Below are 17,122 nucleotides of genomic sequence, written 5' to 3'. Positions count from 1 at the left end.
AAAGCTTCTGCTGTTCTAGATGTTCACAGTCAGAGATCCTCATCCTGAAGAGACTTTAGGATATAAAAATCTTAATAAGCTCAGATTTATCACTGAGGTTTTCACGTTTCATTCACTGCTAATAAAAACGAAGAGAATGCACCAAGTGGTGGATGTGAACTGTGTTCTCCATCAACATTAAATTGTAGTTTTTTCACTAATAACACACATCACGTCCGTAACATCTGCCTAGGGACAGTGCGGTCGGATTCCCTAATCACCACTGTTCTCCTTTCCCATCCTCTTACTCCCACCTTTCCTTGACCCTGTGACGTTTTTCACTGGGGTTGAGGGAAAGTGAGTTGGAAAGGACTTAGGTCATTTTTTGGACTTTTCGAACAGACCCCTGATCCTCCTCTCAACTTTCTTCCAAGCGGGGATGACAGAACTTAGGGGCGGGGCTAACTCCCCCCATTACATCATGAGGGAAAAAAACCTGAGAGTGGTTTGTTTCAGCACATTTTCTGAAAGGTGGAGAAAGAGAGGGGAGGGAATGGATTTTTCTGATTCTTGGGGAGGACGGTGGCACATATTTTTGTTGAAAAAGCCTGAAAAAAATGTATTTTGCATACTGTGTGAGACGTTTAAGCTCTAAATGTACACAAGGATAGGCATTTCAGTGAAGAGGAATTGCAAAAACAAACCTGATCCAAGTTGGAATAATGAAAAATCAGGTTCTACAACTAACTAAAATCCATCTCAGAAAGTAGTCTTTGACTCTAGGACCAGTTTTTTGTGGTCACAGGGAGTGCTGATGTTGAACAAAACTAATTGGAACAGCTTTGATAACCAAATGCTAGTATTTTTGCATTATATGTAGGGTAATTGGATCAGACATGATTAAAACATAAAGACAAACTTACTGTCAAGTTGTCTCTCAGCAGCTGCATGATTAGTGTGCTGTCTTTGTACGAATCTTCACTCAGTGTGTCGAGCTCTGCGATGGCGTCATCAAAAGCCTGTAGGATTCCAAACACATCGTTTCAACATAACAGCCACTGTGCATTCAGTCTGATTGGTCTTCACATGACAACCTTAACTAAACAGAGCAGTTCCCACATCAGTATGAAAAGGTTTGTAACCAGGAGGTATGGGCTTACGCATTTAGCAAGATTGCAGGCCTCTTCTGGAGTGTTGAGGATCTCGTAGAAGAAAACAGAGAAATTCAGAGCAAGACCAAGACGGATTGGGTGTGTGGGCGCCATTTCTTTTTTGCTGATTTCACAGGCATCTGTATAAGCTTTCTTTGAGCAGCAAGTGATATCTGAGAGAGGGAAAGAAGGGCATTAGAATGGTGCAATTTCAATCAACAAGTTACCAGTTAAAACTTTTGAAGGAGGTTGCTCACAGTAAAGCTCAAGTATACTCCACTACAGTGGGTATGGGAAGTATTCAGACCCCCTTAAATTTTTCACTCTTGGTTAATTTGCAGCCATTTGCTGAAATCATTTAAGTTGATTTTTTCCTTTTCAATGACCAACCTGACAGAACTGGAGAGGATCTGCAAGGAGGAATGGCAGAGGATCCTCAAATCCAGGTGTAAAAAACTTGTTGCATCATTTCCAAGAAGACTTAAAATGGTGCTTCTACTCAGTACTGAGCAAAGGTCACTTTTTTTCTACTTTTTGCTATATGCAAATTCACATCCTTTTTTGCTACTTTATGCCACTTTTCTTAACCTGACACACCAGATCCCCATCTGGGGAAGCTTCAGTACTGAGCGTTTGGGAAATGGCAGAGGCTTTGAAAAAAAAACTCAGTGTGATTGGATGAACATTCTGTCTGTCATATTTACAGCCCAATCAGAACACGCGACGTAGCTGCGACAGAGGTCGTCAAGTTCTGATAAACTGGCGCTTTAGCAGCATCCACATTAAGTTCTTCCGCCATAATTGCACCGACCTTGTTTTGCTGCTTGCTCACATCACGACTCTGCCGCGCCCAAAAGTACACATTTTTGTCACTTCTCAACAATTTTTCCCACTTTCCACTCAGTTTTTGCAATTTTCAAACTTTTATTTTGCCATTTTATGCCTAATTTTTCCCCTTTTGCCCATTTTTGACACTTTTGAACCATTTTTGCCACCCTAACTTATTTTATTGCCACTTGCCACCCATTTTTGCCACTTTTCACCACTTAGACTGTGGCTCTCGCAAAGGTGTTTTTCAACCATTTGGCTCTTTGGTTGAGCAGGGTTGAGTAACACTGATCTAAACATATGAACTTAACTGCCCCACAAACCTAGCAGACAATTAGACATAACATTACCTTCCTTGCAACCTTCTCCAGCCACTTCAGCCAGATAGCGGTAGTAATCTCCTTTCATTTTCAAGTAAAATACTTTACTTTCAGGTGTAGAGGCCTTCGGAATGAGATGATCATCCAAGATTTTCTATGGGAAGAAAACCAATGACAGAGCATTCTATTAGAGCATGAAGTCATTTTGAGATGAATTTAATACAATGCATCCAGTGTAAAGAAAAGTTCCACCTCAAACAAACACTTCTAAGCATTTATATTTTTAATTGGCTTGCAATAATTTTATGAAATAAAATAAAATAAGGCCGACATTAGAACATGAGTCTTGTGCCATATTGTTCTTAGTTTTGGCTGCATGGATAGACGATATGCTGATATTTATGAATTTATTTCAGCTGATAATGATATCAATACAGAAAGAATTTGGTTCAGACCTAAAACTTCAGAAGCATTACGGCACTAAATAGCAGCATGAATGGTGCTTATCTGCATCTCAAGGTCCACTTTATAAATCACACTGCTCACACTGTCAGTCGTATGAAAGCAGCGGTTCAATGTTTACCGCCTGGAATGCACTCCGTTCATTGGCCGAGTAGCGTCACATGAGATGTCTTAACTCGCATGCAATTGGTCTGTGCATTTCCTGATCTGCAAAACCAGTACCGTAAATCCTAGAGTAGCGGCGCCAGTTAAAATAGAGGCGCCCCATCAAATTTAAAGGTCCCCTTTAGTCTAATGATTGTAAGTAGTGATGCATGATAAGTATTTTTTTGAACCAATACCGATAGCCATTAATTTCCTACTCCTGATGGGCAATAACCGATGATAACCAATATGTTTTTTTCAATTGTTGATTTTCCTTCATGTGAAGCACTTTGGTCAACTGAAGTTGTTTTAAATGTGCTATATAAATAAACTTCAATTGAATTGAATTTAACAAAAGAAGTTTATTTGATGTGTTTATGCACATCTGGGGGTAAGAAGGGGTTAATATGTAGTGAGCAAAGATATTTACAACTAATTTTAACTTTTAACTAATATCACTCGTGTTTCTCAAACAACAAAGAACTATTCCGACTTTATAACTGTTATTATAGTTAACTTTTTTTAGTTAAACATTTGTGTACCAAGTACAACATACACAAACAACTGACATAGGTTTTCCCCATAAAACCAGATGATAACAGGCTGTTATGCTTAACAAATGGAGATATTTGGGGGTCTGTTTTTTTTTTTTTTTTTTTTGCTGCTTAAGCCAGAATTAAAGCGAGCTGATGTTTTATATAAAAATTAAAAATATGCACTGACATAAGTCATATCAGAGATAGGTTAAGAATGTGAAGTCCACCGTGGTCTGCGGCTAAACTTCTGTTCCTAACGTCGATCGGACTGAATGAAACCATGTCAAATAGAGCAGGCAGGTACACGTCTATGAAAGTAGCGATGGATCAGGAGACTGTCAGACTGATTTTGTTATTATAACATTGCGCCTTTTGGCTCTGGCAAACTTTCTGCAGTTTTCAGTGTCTGCTTATGATCAGCGCTCTGCCTGGTATTAGCTATTGGCTTGGTCCTAATGCCCGCGGCTGAGGCTAGTGGCTGCTGTCACTTTGTTTTAACGTCGTTAGGATGATGACTCTTAAGTGACTTATAAGATCCATCAAGGACTTCTTTGTACTCTTTGCAGCCTTTGCAAAGTCCTTTGCAAATTCTACACACACGGTCGTGTTATCCTCCTGTAAATACTGAATAATGCCACCGTGTTGTTAGCATTTTAGCACAGGGGCTGCTTCCTCTTCTTCTCTGATGCTTAACAGCAGGTTGTGTACTGCGGTGCCACCTGCTGTTTCGGAATGTGTAGTCTTGTGAGCCGTGCTGACAAAAATAAATATGTTGTCGGGGCTAATTGTCTTGATATCGGACTTATCGGAATGACTTAATAATTTCCTGTTATCGGTCGATAATTGGTGGCCCGATAGTTATTGTGCACCCCTAATTGTAAGTCCAGGTCCAGGTCTGTATCTGATGGTGCCTGGGTCTGGAACTGGACCGAGGTCCACTAGTTAGTGACCCCTGTAGAAGATCTGAGAACGTCATGGCAATGGTTTTAAAAACCATGTTGGTGGTACCTCAACATGTCAGTCTTTATTCATTCAGCCTCACTGCGGTATTTTAGGTATGATAGAGTAAGTTATTGATACCCAGTGAGAATTACTGAACCAAAATGTGCTGTTTTACTCAGGACAAGAACAGAATTGATGAAAATATGTCACTGATGAAGGAAGTAAAACACCTCTTACAGTCATCACTTATTACTGACCCTACTTTTTCAACCAATTCAAATGAACTACATAGCCATCACATTAAAGCAACGCTTCTCAAGCAGCCGAAATGAGGGAAGACAAGCTGGCTACCTCAAATAGCCCCAGTGCCTCAGCCTTGGAGCTTTCAGGGGCTGCATCACAGATGCTTCAGAGACCACTGAAGGAGGTTGGATTTGTTTGAATGGTAGATAACAGGAAAGCATGGGGGAAAGAGGAAGGGACCAGCTGGAAAGGAGACTGGAAAAGGGAGGAGACTGCAAATGGGTAGAGGAGGAGAGAGAGAGCAGGAGAGGGAGGATGGTAGTATGTACAGATGAAAGATAGTGGGGGTGGAGAAGAGCGAGCCAGGCTGCTGAACTCCTGATGAGCTTTTGCTGAGTAAGTAGGTCACTCATACTGCCTGGCTAGGCCCTCTGCAACATAAGCATGCTTTACTAGCTCAACTGGCTAAGAAAATGTAATTACAGTGTACTATAAAGCCTGCTTTTCATTTCGGAAGGTAAGGATTTTGGTTCATTAAGTCCTGTGTATAAGAATGTTATTCCAATAAGAGCTTGCATTACTGCAACTATTGAAAAACACATGGATAAAACCAGGTGTAAATCCAAACTGTCCATAAGAAACACCACATTTTCACCAATTTTTCCACTTTAACGCCATGTCAGCCACTTTTGAATCCCCTTTTACCAATTCATATGCCCATTTCTGTTACTTTAACCCATTTTTCCCCCTTTTTTAGATTAATTTTTGGCATTTCTAACTCATTTCTGCTACTTTAAAATCTAATTTCACCACCTTCCCCACCATTTCTTGCCGTCGTACCCCTTATGGACGGCCTTGTCTGCACATGACTATTCTTGAATGTGCATGGCTGTGTTCAACCATCTTCAGGTACAGTGGGGGTCCCCGGTCTCAGGTACATATTTTATTTTATCTTGTATACGTTACATTTATCAAGTTTATATTTTTCCTGCAGATGTAAATTATTTCTGTGTTGATATAGATATTTTAACTTCTCTTTCTTTAAAACACCATGGGCTTTTAAAACCATCATAGAAAAAATGTAATTGTATTTGAAACAAACAATACATCCTTCATTTCTGATAAAAATCTAATGTTTTGTCTGTTTCTAAAAAAAACAGACTACAAATATTAAAAAAACAATTTTTTTACAGTGGAAAAATGTAATTAAATATTGCTGTGAAATGAGTAAAATGAGTTAAAATATTGGCATATCAGCAAAAATCCAATATTGTGCATCCCTATTAACAAGTAAAAGGTTTTGGATTTGCTACGGTAGATTGCTTCCATCAACAACTGTAAAGATGTACATTTTAGCATGCATTTGTGTGATTCAGTTGTTCCCTAATGGGGTAACATTGTGAATTGGGACAAAGATACGTTCTTAATACAGCTATACATCAAATGAAGATACTATAAGAACATTTTCAGAGGCATGGTTATTTAGGCAGTGTGCCTTGAGATTTTGGCTTTATCTCAGGTGTGCCTTGGGCAAAAAATATTTGAAAATCATTGATATAGATTATATTTCTTAGGAGGAATACATTGGAAATTACTTAAGGCCACTTTTTCACTTTGTTTGTAGAACCCTGTAAAATTAAAAGAATACTAGAGAAGAAGGACTACACACAGGTACGTGCAATTTCATCAATGTTTGCTCCTTTCTACCCAAGACTGCAAATCTGCAACAGAGTGGTAATGAAGCACCACGGCCTTCATGTTGTTGCACTTTCATATTGATTCAACTGTGTAATATCAGTGTCAAAGTTTGTGGTTTCCTTTGCATTGCAGGGTTCCGTAAGAACAATGTGCAAAGAAGGCCTGTTCTCCCCTACTGGCAGGACTGTCAAACAGTGATCCTGTCTCAAACCTGTAAAGCCCCATTCACACCAAAGATTCAAGAGGCAACAAGTTGAAACTCTTAACTGCTTACAGTGTTCTACTTTGAGTCTTCCTAAACTCCGGCCAGTTCACACTGCTGTGACTGAAGGAGATGATTTATCACTTTTTGACAGTTACTTACTTTAAAGTGATTTATTTCTGAAGTTACTGCACAAATCTGTCTCTACAACAGGGATAGAACTGCACATTCATCGTCATGATAATGTGTAACATTTTTTTGCATACACTGGTGCATGAGAGTGATTCATCACTGATCCTCCTAGTCATCAAGATCCTAACACGGCAGTGAAACCTTACAGCATGTTTAAACACAAAAGTGCTTTGCTAGATCAGTCTTGTTATAACGAAGATTACCCACTGAGAAAAAATATTTTTCCAAGGACAAATGTATCTCCTACAGCCTTTAATTTCTCAGGGATTTTTTCATAAAGCTCAGTGCATCCTGCACATGAGCGCAGCTGAAAGAGGAAAGTCTTTTCAAACGACATTTCTATTGTCTCTTTTCTAGCTTATCTGCTTCTTGGAAATAATTTCAACTATGTTTTATAACCTTAACACGGAAACTTCAGTCTGTTAACTCCACTGTCTCATCCATCAGCTGCACAAAGGAGGAGACAGGAGAGTCTACGGGCTGAAGTTGCCATGTTAAAACTTTAAAAAGAAAGATATAGACTCCATCAATTTCCCTGCGATCTCTTTCTCTTCCCTCTTAACTTTCATCCCTCTCTATTTCTGTCTTCATACAGCTGTTTGGCTGAAGGGAAGGTCAGCAAACCAGATCGCTGGTGGCTCAGCTCCTGTCATTATAGGATTAGGACTTGGTGAGTCACCAGGTAGATAAGGCACAAGCCCAGGCAGAAGAAATAATGGACATCTGTCCTAAGAGATAACTTTTTCTGTCTACTCCTTACTCATTGGGCATAATGAACAGAGTAGTTTCAGATTTATGGTGTCAATTTTTTTTCACCAACACTGTCATTAACAATAAGCCCATTAAACAAAGAACATGTGAAATACTGTACTTGAATTTTTTCCTGAATTTTCAAGAACTAATTCTCAAGCATTCCATTCACAACACTTAAGCCAGGCGTACATTTGGCAAATTTCCTTCAATTCAGACATGAATTTTGAGGCGCATGACCCACTTGGCAGAGAGGTTTTACAGACTTTCAGTCAGATTGCGCCTTATTTGTCAAGCTGTGTACAGAGGAAAACGACAGCTCCCGGACTGACTGGATGAATTTCTGACATGTTTGACATTTTGGTCGTAGGACTCCAGACACTCCCACAGAGAGAACAGCACCCTGGGTAGATTCCTCAACTTTCAGGTATTTTTCCATTTGAAAACCGTCAGACAACGCCCTAAATCATCATGGCAACAGCAGGAATGATCCTGCCCACACACCCACACCCACACCCACACACACAATAGAGGAAATAAACAAGCAGGAACTATTCCTCCTGCTATGATAGCTATGCTGTTGCTGTGTGAGAGAGAGTGAGAGGCTATGACTGGATACCACTTCAACCTCAGTATGTGAGACTTTTTCTATGTAAACTTTATAGATTTTTGTCACAGTCTGTCTTGACTTCACTCATACAGTGTGAGCACTCAGGTCGTGCACACAGACTGTATGGTGTGAGGACAGAAACGTGCTCATGGTCGTGCTTCGCAAGTGATTCAGTGACACAGTGTTAGCTGATATTCTGCGACGGCTGTGATGGAGTCGCCTTGAAATCGCAGTGTATGCCTGGCTTAAAATGAATGAGCTCAAAATCATTATTTGGCACGCGTCTACGTTGATTATTCTCTAAAGTCAGGCTGCCAGTCTGTAGTTAGTGATTTAAAAACTAGTGCCAAATGGTCCAACACAGGTAAATACCTCAGGTGTGTCTTGTTTCTATTTCAGCAGCACTGAAAAAAAAACCTTTAAATCCTGATTTTTTTGTTTTAATTACATCTAGATCAGTTATGTCTGTACAAGGCTGCAATTACACCATTTTATGGACATATTTTCTTATAAAATGGTCAAACATTGACACAAAAATAAGTTTATCCATGTTATCAGAGGACATTTGTCATTTAATTACAATCAGTCTTACCAGCACTTCTTCACAGATTTCTTTCAGCTCCTTCTCGATCTGTTCTCGGTACTCTTTAGCCATGCGCTGCTTCTTACCGCAGTCCGTCTTTTGCTCAATGCTGGACACCACACGCCATGAGGAGCGACGGGCACCCACCACATTCTTGTAGGCCACTGACAGCAGGTTACGTTCCTCGTTTGTCAGCTCGTCACACTCCTGCGTCACCTCCTTCATCGCAGCTGCCATATCATCATAGCGCTCAGCCTGCTCGGCCAGTTTGGCCTTCTGCACAAGACCCTCCTGCGCACACTCCTCATGGGGCGCTTCACTCATGACTGCTCACTGGACAGGGTAAAGCACAGGAGGAACAAGAGGACAAGTCAGATGGGAGTGAACGCAGAGAATAGGAAAGGAAGCATAGCCATGAACTACATACAGCACCAGAGGCAGAAATAGTTTGATTTGCAAACTATTCCTATTTTAACTAAAATTTCAAGATGATAAAAATGTGTCACAATTAAAGATTAAGTCACACTTTAATGAAAATAAATAAACACATGGTCCATAAGCACACTGGTCTGAAAAAGTGGTTTTACAAATATTAGCGAGTTACTCAGACAGCCATTACTGCCAGCAGACAAAACTTAATGACGTTTGTGTGAGCATGACACAAAAACACCCTCACATACAAACTCTTCTCACTATATCAATTACCTTCCTGCTGCATCTCTGTGACCCAATCCAAACAGCCAGCAGGCTATTATAAGATCAATGGGCTTTTTCCATTCCAGGGTGCATGTACAGTACTGTATTTAAAATATTTCAATCATACAAACATACATAACCCAATAAAAAGTGTAACATTTACAAACACAAAAATATGTTCAACTTTGTTTTAGCATGCGTCCATAACATCCATCTGTTTGCCTTTGTGCATCTTCAATTTTCAAAAACAGATCCAGTTTCAGCAGAGAGAGGTGTGCAAGCTGTGACAAGATTAGTGCTGGGTAATATGGGGAAAAAAATCCCAACTTCATATTGTTCAACTGAATTATGATACACAACATATACCTTTTGTGATTTATATTGCAATTTTTATTTAAAAAAGTAAAGTGTACCAGATAAATGCAGCACGCAGTATTATGCGCATAAATTACATTGATTATTGATTGATTATTTTTCTTCTTGTTTAGTTCTTCAAGCCAGTCTCTCTACTTTTATCCCATCCTGCATCCTGACAGTGACTTTGGCACACATGGAGGAGGAAAAAAGTCCTTTTTCTCTCCCCATGGAGCAAGACTTTTCTTCTTAAACTCTACCCATAAACTACGTGTGTATTACTGTTACAAAAATGTCCTCCACCATCTCCAACAATGTTTAAAGTTCCATTTAGTCTGCATGTCCAGACCATCAGTTGTCAAAGACCTGATGGTAATACCAGATGGACTTTATTGTAGATCAGTCTAGGAAGCAAGAACGTTTTAGGGATGCCCCAGTCAGGAGCAATAATCTTCAAAATCAAAAAGAGATCATGCTTTTCAACCCAAATTTAAGTGTTATAAACCACCTTCTCCTCTTAAAAGAAGACTTTGATGGTAAACTCAATTTGTATCTAAGCATAGAAGCAAGTCTCTCTAGGTTTACTTCTGCGGTCGTTTCACATTTCATCTCTATCCTCATGATGTGTGTTAAGCTGCTAATGACTTGAGCACCTTTCCTGATGTAGGCTTTCACAATTAAAGCGTTCCAGAAAGATAACAGGCACAGACTTTTATTGTGAAGAACTTGATGGAAGCAGTGTGTTTAGCATTGAGTTAGCTTAGCTTTGGCTGCTGTACCGGCAAGTTTTTGTAGCTAGTGTACAGCATTTTTTCTGACCTCCCTTTACATTGCAGCCTGAATCTTTGACTCACCGTGGACTTAGAAAAGAAAGTTCTAGGTTAAAAACACACCTCTATACTGTTGTTTAAGCTGTTGTAAGATGAATAGCTGCAGCGCTGTGGTCCACACAAACGGAGACCAGCCAAAGCAGCACTTAGCTAGTGTTTAAAGCCCCAGGCAGGCTGACAGAGACGGCACACTGACTTTGTCACAACATCAAACTTTGAGAGGAAAGAACACGTTTTGCCCGTTTAACCGTGCTTCGTTATAATGGCAAAAGTGGGTGACATTCAGTTAGTTACCTGGCCTAATACCAGAGCTAAACATGAAGCATCGTAGCCCCTAAGAGAGCTCCTAAGGTGAAAATATTGCTAGGAATAGCGATGAGGACTTTTCAGATACTTGAGTTTCTGCTTAAAATATTAACATTATGCAACTGATTCAATTATTTTATATTCCTGAGGAAACAAGTCTCGCTTCCAAGCAGCTGAATTTATACAGGTTTCTTGCCAAAACCCAAGTTTCTGCATTTTGAGGCTGCATTAACACATTTATGATCACATTGGCCTTAAGTCCCTTTCAGTCTTAGCTGTGGCTGGATTTTCATTTAGTTTGCATGTGAACTAATCAGAGCTTTCATGCTTCCTGAGTGCCGCATCTCACACACGCAATTAATTTTAGTTTCCTCATCTTATATATTCTTCAATAAATGCAAGCAATACATTTCTATAACGAGGGCCGGAAAAATAATCGAAAATTAGATTAAATATGGAGTCTTGCAGTTTGCAGCAAGCAGAGATATTATGCATTACATATCAAAATATCAAAATTTAATATAATTACATAAAATTATCATTCCCTTTAATACAACAATTCATATCCAATTTGCAAAATGAATCAAAAGCATCACATTTAGATATTTTTTCAAAATTGTTCAGCCCTAGTTTAATCTAATATCGTAGGGGTGAGTATTGGCAAGAACCTCACGATACGATACGGATCACGATACCTGGGTCACGATACGATAGTATCATGATATATTAGGATATCATGATATTGTGATATATTGCAATATTCTACACAGTTAACTAAGAAAAATATAGAGATGATGTATATGTAAATCACACAATACGTTGGTGGTGTTCCTGCTATATTTCACGGCAGCAAGACAGAGCTTGCAAACGGCATTTCCTTTCTTTAACTCGCTATTTGTGTGAGCAAGTCGTATTTTACTAACAACTTGGCTAAAATAAGAATTTTTATTATTTTACAAAAAAAAAAAATTGATTTTAAGAGTTGAAGTATCGATATTGTATCGGCTGTCAAAGTATCGCGATATATTGCCGCATCTATATTTTTTCACAGCTCTATGATATCGTGTTGGTTATAGTTTAGAATGAATTAATACTTGTTTTTGTGATGAGGAACTTACGAAATAATCACATTTTAAATCGCAATTGCAATATTGAGTAAAAAAATTGCAATTAGATTATTTTCCCAAATCGTTCAGCCCTTACATTTAGTAAAAAAAATGCAACCTAAATAAATTTAAGTGTCCATTTTGAAAAGACATATTACATTATTTAAGCATATTACCTATGTTAGTGGTTCTTACTACAGATAATCACTTACTGTACATTTGGCCTGGCATCAGCTTTTTTCAACCATATCAATAGAAACAATATTGTCTTAACCTTTATGTTGTTTGAAAATACACTGATATGACTTAAACGTGATATACTGTCCGGCCCTGGTTTGAAGCACTCCAAAAAATGAAATTTCAAAGACTTGTTCCGGTTTAGCAAAGACAGTCGAGCTACACCTAGACATGATGCAACATGACTCACAGATGAACTGGCTGTTCGCGGTTTTCCTGTAAGTAACGACATTATGAAATACTGGGTTCATAGTGTTTAATTAAACTGAATATAAAAGGCTGTTCGTCGAAATACCGCAGAATAGTCAGCGAAGTTACAGACGCACATTAAGGTTCGTCAGCCTTAGGACTGCTGATGCCACCCCCTTCAGCGCTCGTGCAAACAGACACCGCACCACACCCATTCCTGTACCTGTGGCTTGACAAAACTAGTTCTAAGGTGGGGCACTTGTATCAGGCTAATTTCAGTATTTCGAACAAACTGGCTTCAAGGCTGCTTCCACTAAATCTAAATCCATTCTTGTAACAATAAACACACATCGGCGAATTTAAAACCAGCCACTACAATACGAGCCTCGTGACCAGTATCCAGTATGGCGCCGTATACTTTCTGCACCAGAAGCATTCCCAGCCTGTCAGCCTTTCATAAACGTGTTTAGGTGTTCAGCAGCAAGTTTCACTGAAATCCATTCAAAGTCATGGTGTCGACAAACTTGTTTAAAATCCTGTGGTGGCTGAATCCAAGTTTTGAGGTGGGTTTGTTAGTTGAGCTGTACATCTGGTGGCAGATGTGATATGAATCACACCTTGCCTTGTCTTGACAGGATTGTAATGCACCACATGACAGCTAAATGTCACAAATAATCGCTTTGCGGGGTATTTAACACAACGTTTGGTTGATAGAACTCCCCGCGAATAATCAAACATACGGACGAAAAATAGGAACGCAAAGAGTATACCTCAATATTTTAAACGTTACGTACGGGCGACATTTGTTTATAGGCGAACACTATCACCACAGTTGGTCAAAATATTAAATTTAACAGCTTTAACTGTTGAAACCAGAGAATTAAAAGAGCCTCAACCCTCGACCTGACACGCCTTCTCCATGTGATGTTCCATTTTGAGACCAGCTATTAGACATACCCCAAACTGTAGCTAAGCTAGCCATTGTTCTGCGATACGATGGTTGACGCCGCAACTTGCAGCCCCACAGACAGCCGTCGACGATTTACTTCATTCAAAACTGTATCATACAATAGGTTAGAAGAATTTAAGATAAATTATGAAAATTTACAATGGAAGTTTTAAAGCTCTAAGTCCTTTCATACCTGAGTACTGGCAGATAGCGGTGGAGAAGTACCAAGCTACAGCTGATTCTCTCAGCCCTCTCTGTCTGAATGGCGTCCACGGGGTTTCCTTCCAATCACAGGAGTCCAAGGCAGTTCCAGGCCAGAAGGGACTGACGTCAAACGCTACCATGGTAACCAAACATCATACTCACTGGGAGTTGTAGTTTTCCTCCGTAACGCTATCCGCCCATCAGCCTTTAGCACACTCAGACCGATTTTACACTCAGAATGCAGGATTACCGACACAGTTGATGAGAGATTACTTCACACTTCGATATTTAAGAACGCCATCTCTCGTACAACTTATTTAAACTGATGATACAAAGAGCACACAGACTATTTTACACGTTACATTTCAGATAGCTGCTGCTGAAATCCAGTCAAATAAAATTAATTACCTTTCTGTCAGTTAGCATCACGTGTTTAAACACTAAATTCTGTTATAAACACTTTTTTAATTGAAAGTATCTAAACAGCACAAAAATGACGCACACTAGGAAAAGCATCAAAAGGCCCTGACACAGATCTGCTCCATAATAATGCCATACTTTCTCCAACAAACGGAATATTTTCAAAGTCACTGGAAGAGATTAGTATCATTTACTGGTGTATTCTTCAGAATACTGGTGGTATAAAAAAAAAAGATCACATGTCACAGCGCTAAAGCACATTTTGCTTAATAGAAACTACTATTTCTGCATTCTTGTTGGCTTCCAAGGGGAGATAGTGAAGCTATTTTTGCCTTGTCACATGTTTTCCCTTAAGGGCTGAGATTTCATTCTTGTAACCTATTTGACAGAAGACATCATATTGCTGGCTGTAGGCTCAATGCATTGAAAAATATATTCCTACTCCATCCTGTCAAGATGTTTGCCACAGCCCCAAATAAGAGGAATTATGTGTGATGGTTAAGTGGTAAAGTTAGAGAATGTTTGAGCTGTTACATTAGTGGTCAGGCATCTAAGACTTCTGTAGAATTTGAACACACTTGCTGTCATGCGATCTGTTTTCTAGTTGATTGTTTGAGCTTCTCAGCAACACCCTGGAATTTATCATTAAAGCTGGATGGCTTGGTAGACTCCTCAGTTCAATAATTAATAAATAATTCAGTTGTAATTATCAAGTTAGAAAGGGCATGTCAAATCCCTGGAGTAAATGTCTCAGTAATGCCTTTCTTTGACTGAATGTTGAGTTCAACCATCAGTATCTCCTACAAGTCACAGAGAAAGCCACATTTTCTGAGGGCAGTAGCCAGCAAACTTAAAACAACAAAAGGGGGGGTGGGGGGGGCATAGTGAAACTGCCATCTATTCTTATCCTCAAATTGCCTTTGAGTTATAAATTTGTTAAGATGGACTAAGGCACGGGTGTCAAACTCAAGGCCCGGGGGCCAAATCCAGCCCGTGGAACAGTTAAATCCATCCTGTAAGATCATAACTTGCCCATCAGTATGCAGTATACTTGATTTCTTCAGGTATAAAAATGTCAACTTATCCTTGATGATTTAAAATGTTTATTTTGTTTTAATTTCATACTTTCAATTTTGCATCTCATAATAAGGACTCAAAATTGGGATTTTGACTTTTTATTTCATACTTTGAGCATTTCAACTCATAATGTTGTCTTCTTATATAATATTTTAAATGTTAAGATATATAATTTACAATTTTTAGTCATGCTTTGACCTTTTTAACTATTTTGTATTTTATCTGATATTTTCAACTCCAAAATTTGACTTCATAATCTAGTTGTTTGACCTTTAAGACTCACAATTAAAATTTTTGGAATATTTTGACTTTTAATTCCATAATTAAAAATTTAATTTCATAATTTGACTTTTAAAATGTGATTTTGACTTTCTTTATACATTTGCCTTTAAAAAAACATAAATATTTCAATTTCAATTTCATATGTTGACGTTTTTGAACTAATAAATCTACTTCTCTCAGATTATGAGCCTTTAAATTTATCTTTTTTAAATTTTTTTTTAAACCTCAAAATCATTTGTCATTGGTGCAAAGGTTTTTTTTTAAATCATATTTTATTACAGGTGAAATGAGGCTGACAGTATATGGTTATAAAGGTGACCCTGTTAGGCCCTCAGGTTCAGGTGCATCCCAAATCCGGCCCCTGCTGTGACTGAGTTTGACACCCCTGGACTAAGGTATGAAATATTTATGACAGAACAAACTGGAGGTGTGGAGTTTGAAAGACTGGAGTTTACTGGACATGTAGACTTTGCTGAAAATAATTTGGATGTAATATTTTAAAATGATAGATCTAGAAGGGCAGCCTGATCCACATGGGATAAAAGTGTCATTAAATGCCTATTTTTGATCTGTGTTGTAAAAGCTCAATGCCTCTATGAAAAGTTGCAATACTAAATTGCAGAATTAATCTTGAGATGTATTGCTTCATTGCTATGCTTGGCAGAAGCTGAGGCGGGATTTCTTATGATTTCAGTTTTTCCCTTTTTCCTTTTGCACCAGTTATGTGAAAACTTCAGGAACGCTTTGAAGGAAAACTTTGCAGAATTACCCACCCTGACTCAAGAATGAAATGAATATATTTTGGAGGTCACAGAGTAAAGGTCAAGGTCATCAAGCCTAATGTTCACCCCTTGCTGATGTTGCATTCACAAGCTCTCTGACTAGTTTTATTAAAACTTTGAGGAAAAGTCCACTCTGAATCAATGATGAACTCATTTGATTCTGGACAGCCTCATTTTCATCCCTTGCTAATAAAACTTACAACAGTCACCACCCTTCCTCTTGACCCACCGCTGCACTGTAACCTCACAGAAGCATGAGACTGCCAGGCAGTAAATCTAGTTTGCAGATGTCCAAAAGGCACAAAAATTCACTCTAGCCAACCATGAGACAGTTTAATTATTATGTGACCGACCCAGCACTTGGTGCTTTCTGTGCAATATTTGTTGAAGACAGTGTAATTGATGACTATGATGAGAGGTTTCATGTTAATGTTTTGTTTCATTTCAGATGCTTTTAGCATAAAAAGCTTCTATATACACCATGTGCATGTCCTCTATACCAGGGGCTCTCAACCTTTTCAGCCCGCGACCCCCAAAATAAAGGTGCCAGAGACCGGGGACCCCCACTGAACCTGAAGCTGGCTGAACAGCCATGCACAATCAGGAATAGCCATGAGCAGACAAGGCTGCCCATTAGAGGGGAAATGGGAGAGATTTCTGGGGCCCAGCCAAACTGGGGGCCAGCAAAATCATGGTCCATTGTAAAGTTAAGCTGTGGTATTTTAGATTTAGCCTGAATAATAACCACTCTTATCAAAGAAACACATTTTAATTCATTTGTGTAGTAAGTAGCCCTCTTAAAAATGTAAAAGAATAGCTAAAATGGTGGGAAAGGTGGTGAAATTAGATTTTAAAAGTAGCAGAAATGGCTTAGAAATGACGAAAATGTGAAAAATAGTGGCAAAAATGACCAAAGCATGGCAAAAATGGGTTGAAGTGGTAAAAAAAAAAAAAAGGGCATATTAAATGTAAAAACGGGGTTCAAAAGTGGCTGAAATGGTGTTGAAGTGGCAAAAATAGGTGGAAATTTGGTGAAATGGAATGAAAATT

The 17,122-nt window shown here is 38.8% G+C and overlaps 2 protein-coding genes across 5 annotated transcripts in view; one reads left to right on the top strand and one right to left on the bottom strand.

Annotated features, from left to right (window-relative positions):
- The window catches only part of LOC121513267 (14-3-3 protein zeta-like), a 19,630-nt gene extending 6,026 nt beyond the window's left edge, over positions 1-13,604 (bottom strand). The window contains exons 1-5 of the mRNA XM_041792884.1: positions 13,501-13,604; positions 8,650-8,973; positions 2,309-2,432; positions 1,140-1,303; positions 903-998 (exon numbers count right to left, since the gene is read on the bottom strand). Coding sequence (XP_041648818.1) covers positions 903-998; positions 1,140-1,303; positions 2,309-2,432; positions 8,650-8,964 — 699 coding nt within the window. The 5' untranslated portion in view covers positions 8,965-8,973; positions 13,501-13,604. The remainder of the gene's footprint in view (positions 1-902; positions 999-1,139; positions 1,304-2,308; positions 2,433-8,649; positions 8,974-13,500) is intronic.
- LOC121513254 (NLR family CARD domain-containing protein 3-like) overlaps positions 1-17,122 on the top strand; it is a 945,231-nt gene that overhangs the window by 764,048 nt on the left and 164,061 nt on the right. The gene's annotated exons all lie outside the window — the stretch shown is intronic.

The sequence above is a fragment of the Cheilinus undulatus genome, linkage group 8 (genome assembly GCF_018320785.1).
Source record: "Cheilinus undulatus linkage group 8, ASM1832078v1, whole genome shotgun sequence".
NCBI classification, from domain to species: domain Eukaryota; kingdom Metazoa; phylum Chordata; class Actinopteri; order Labriformes; family Labridae; genus Cheilinus; species Cheilinus undulatus.
This window is presented reverse-complemented; position numbering and strand designations above follow the sequence as displayed.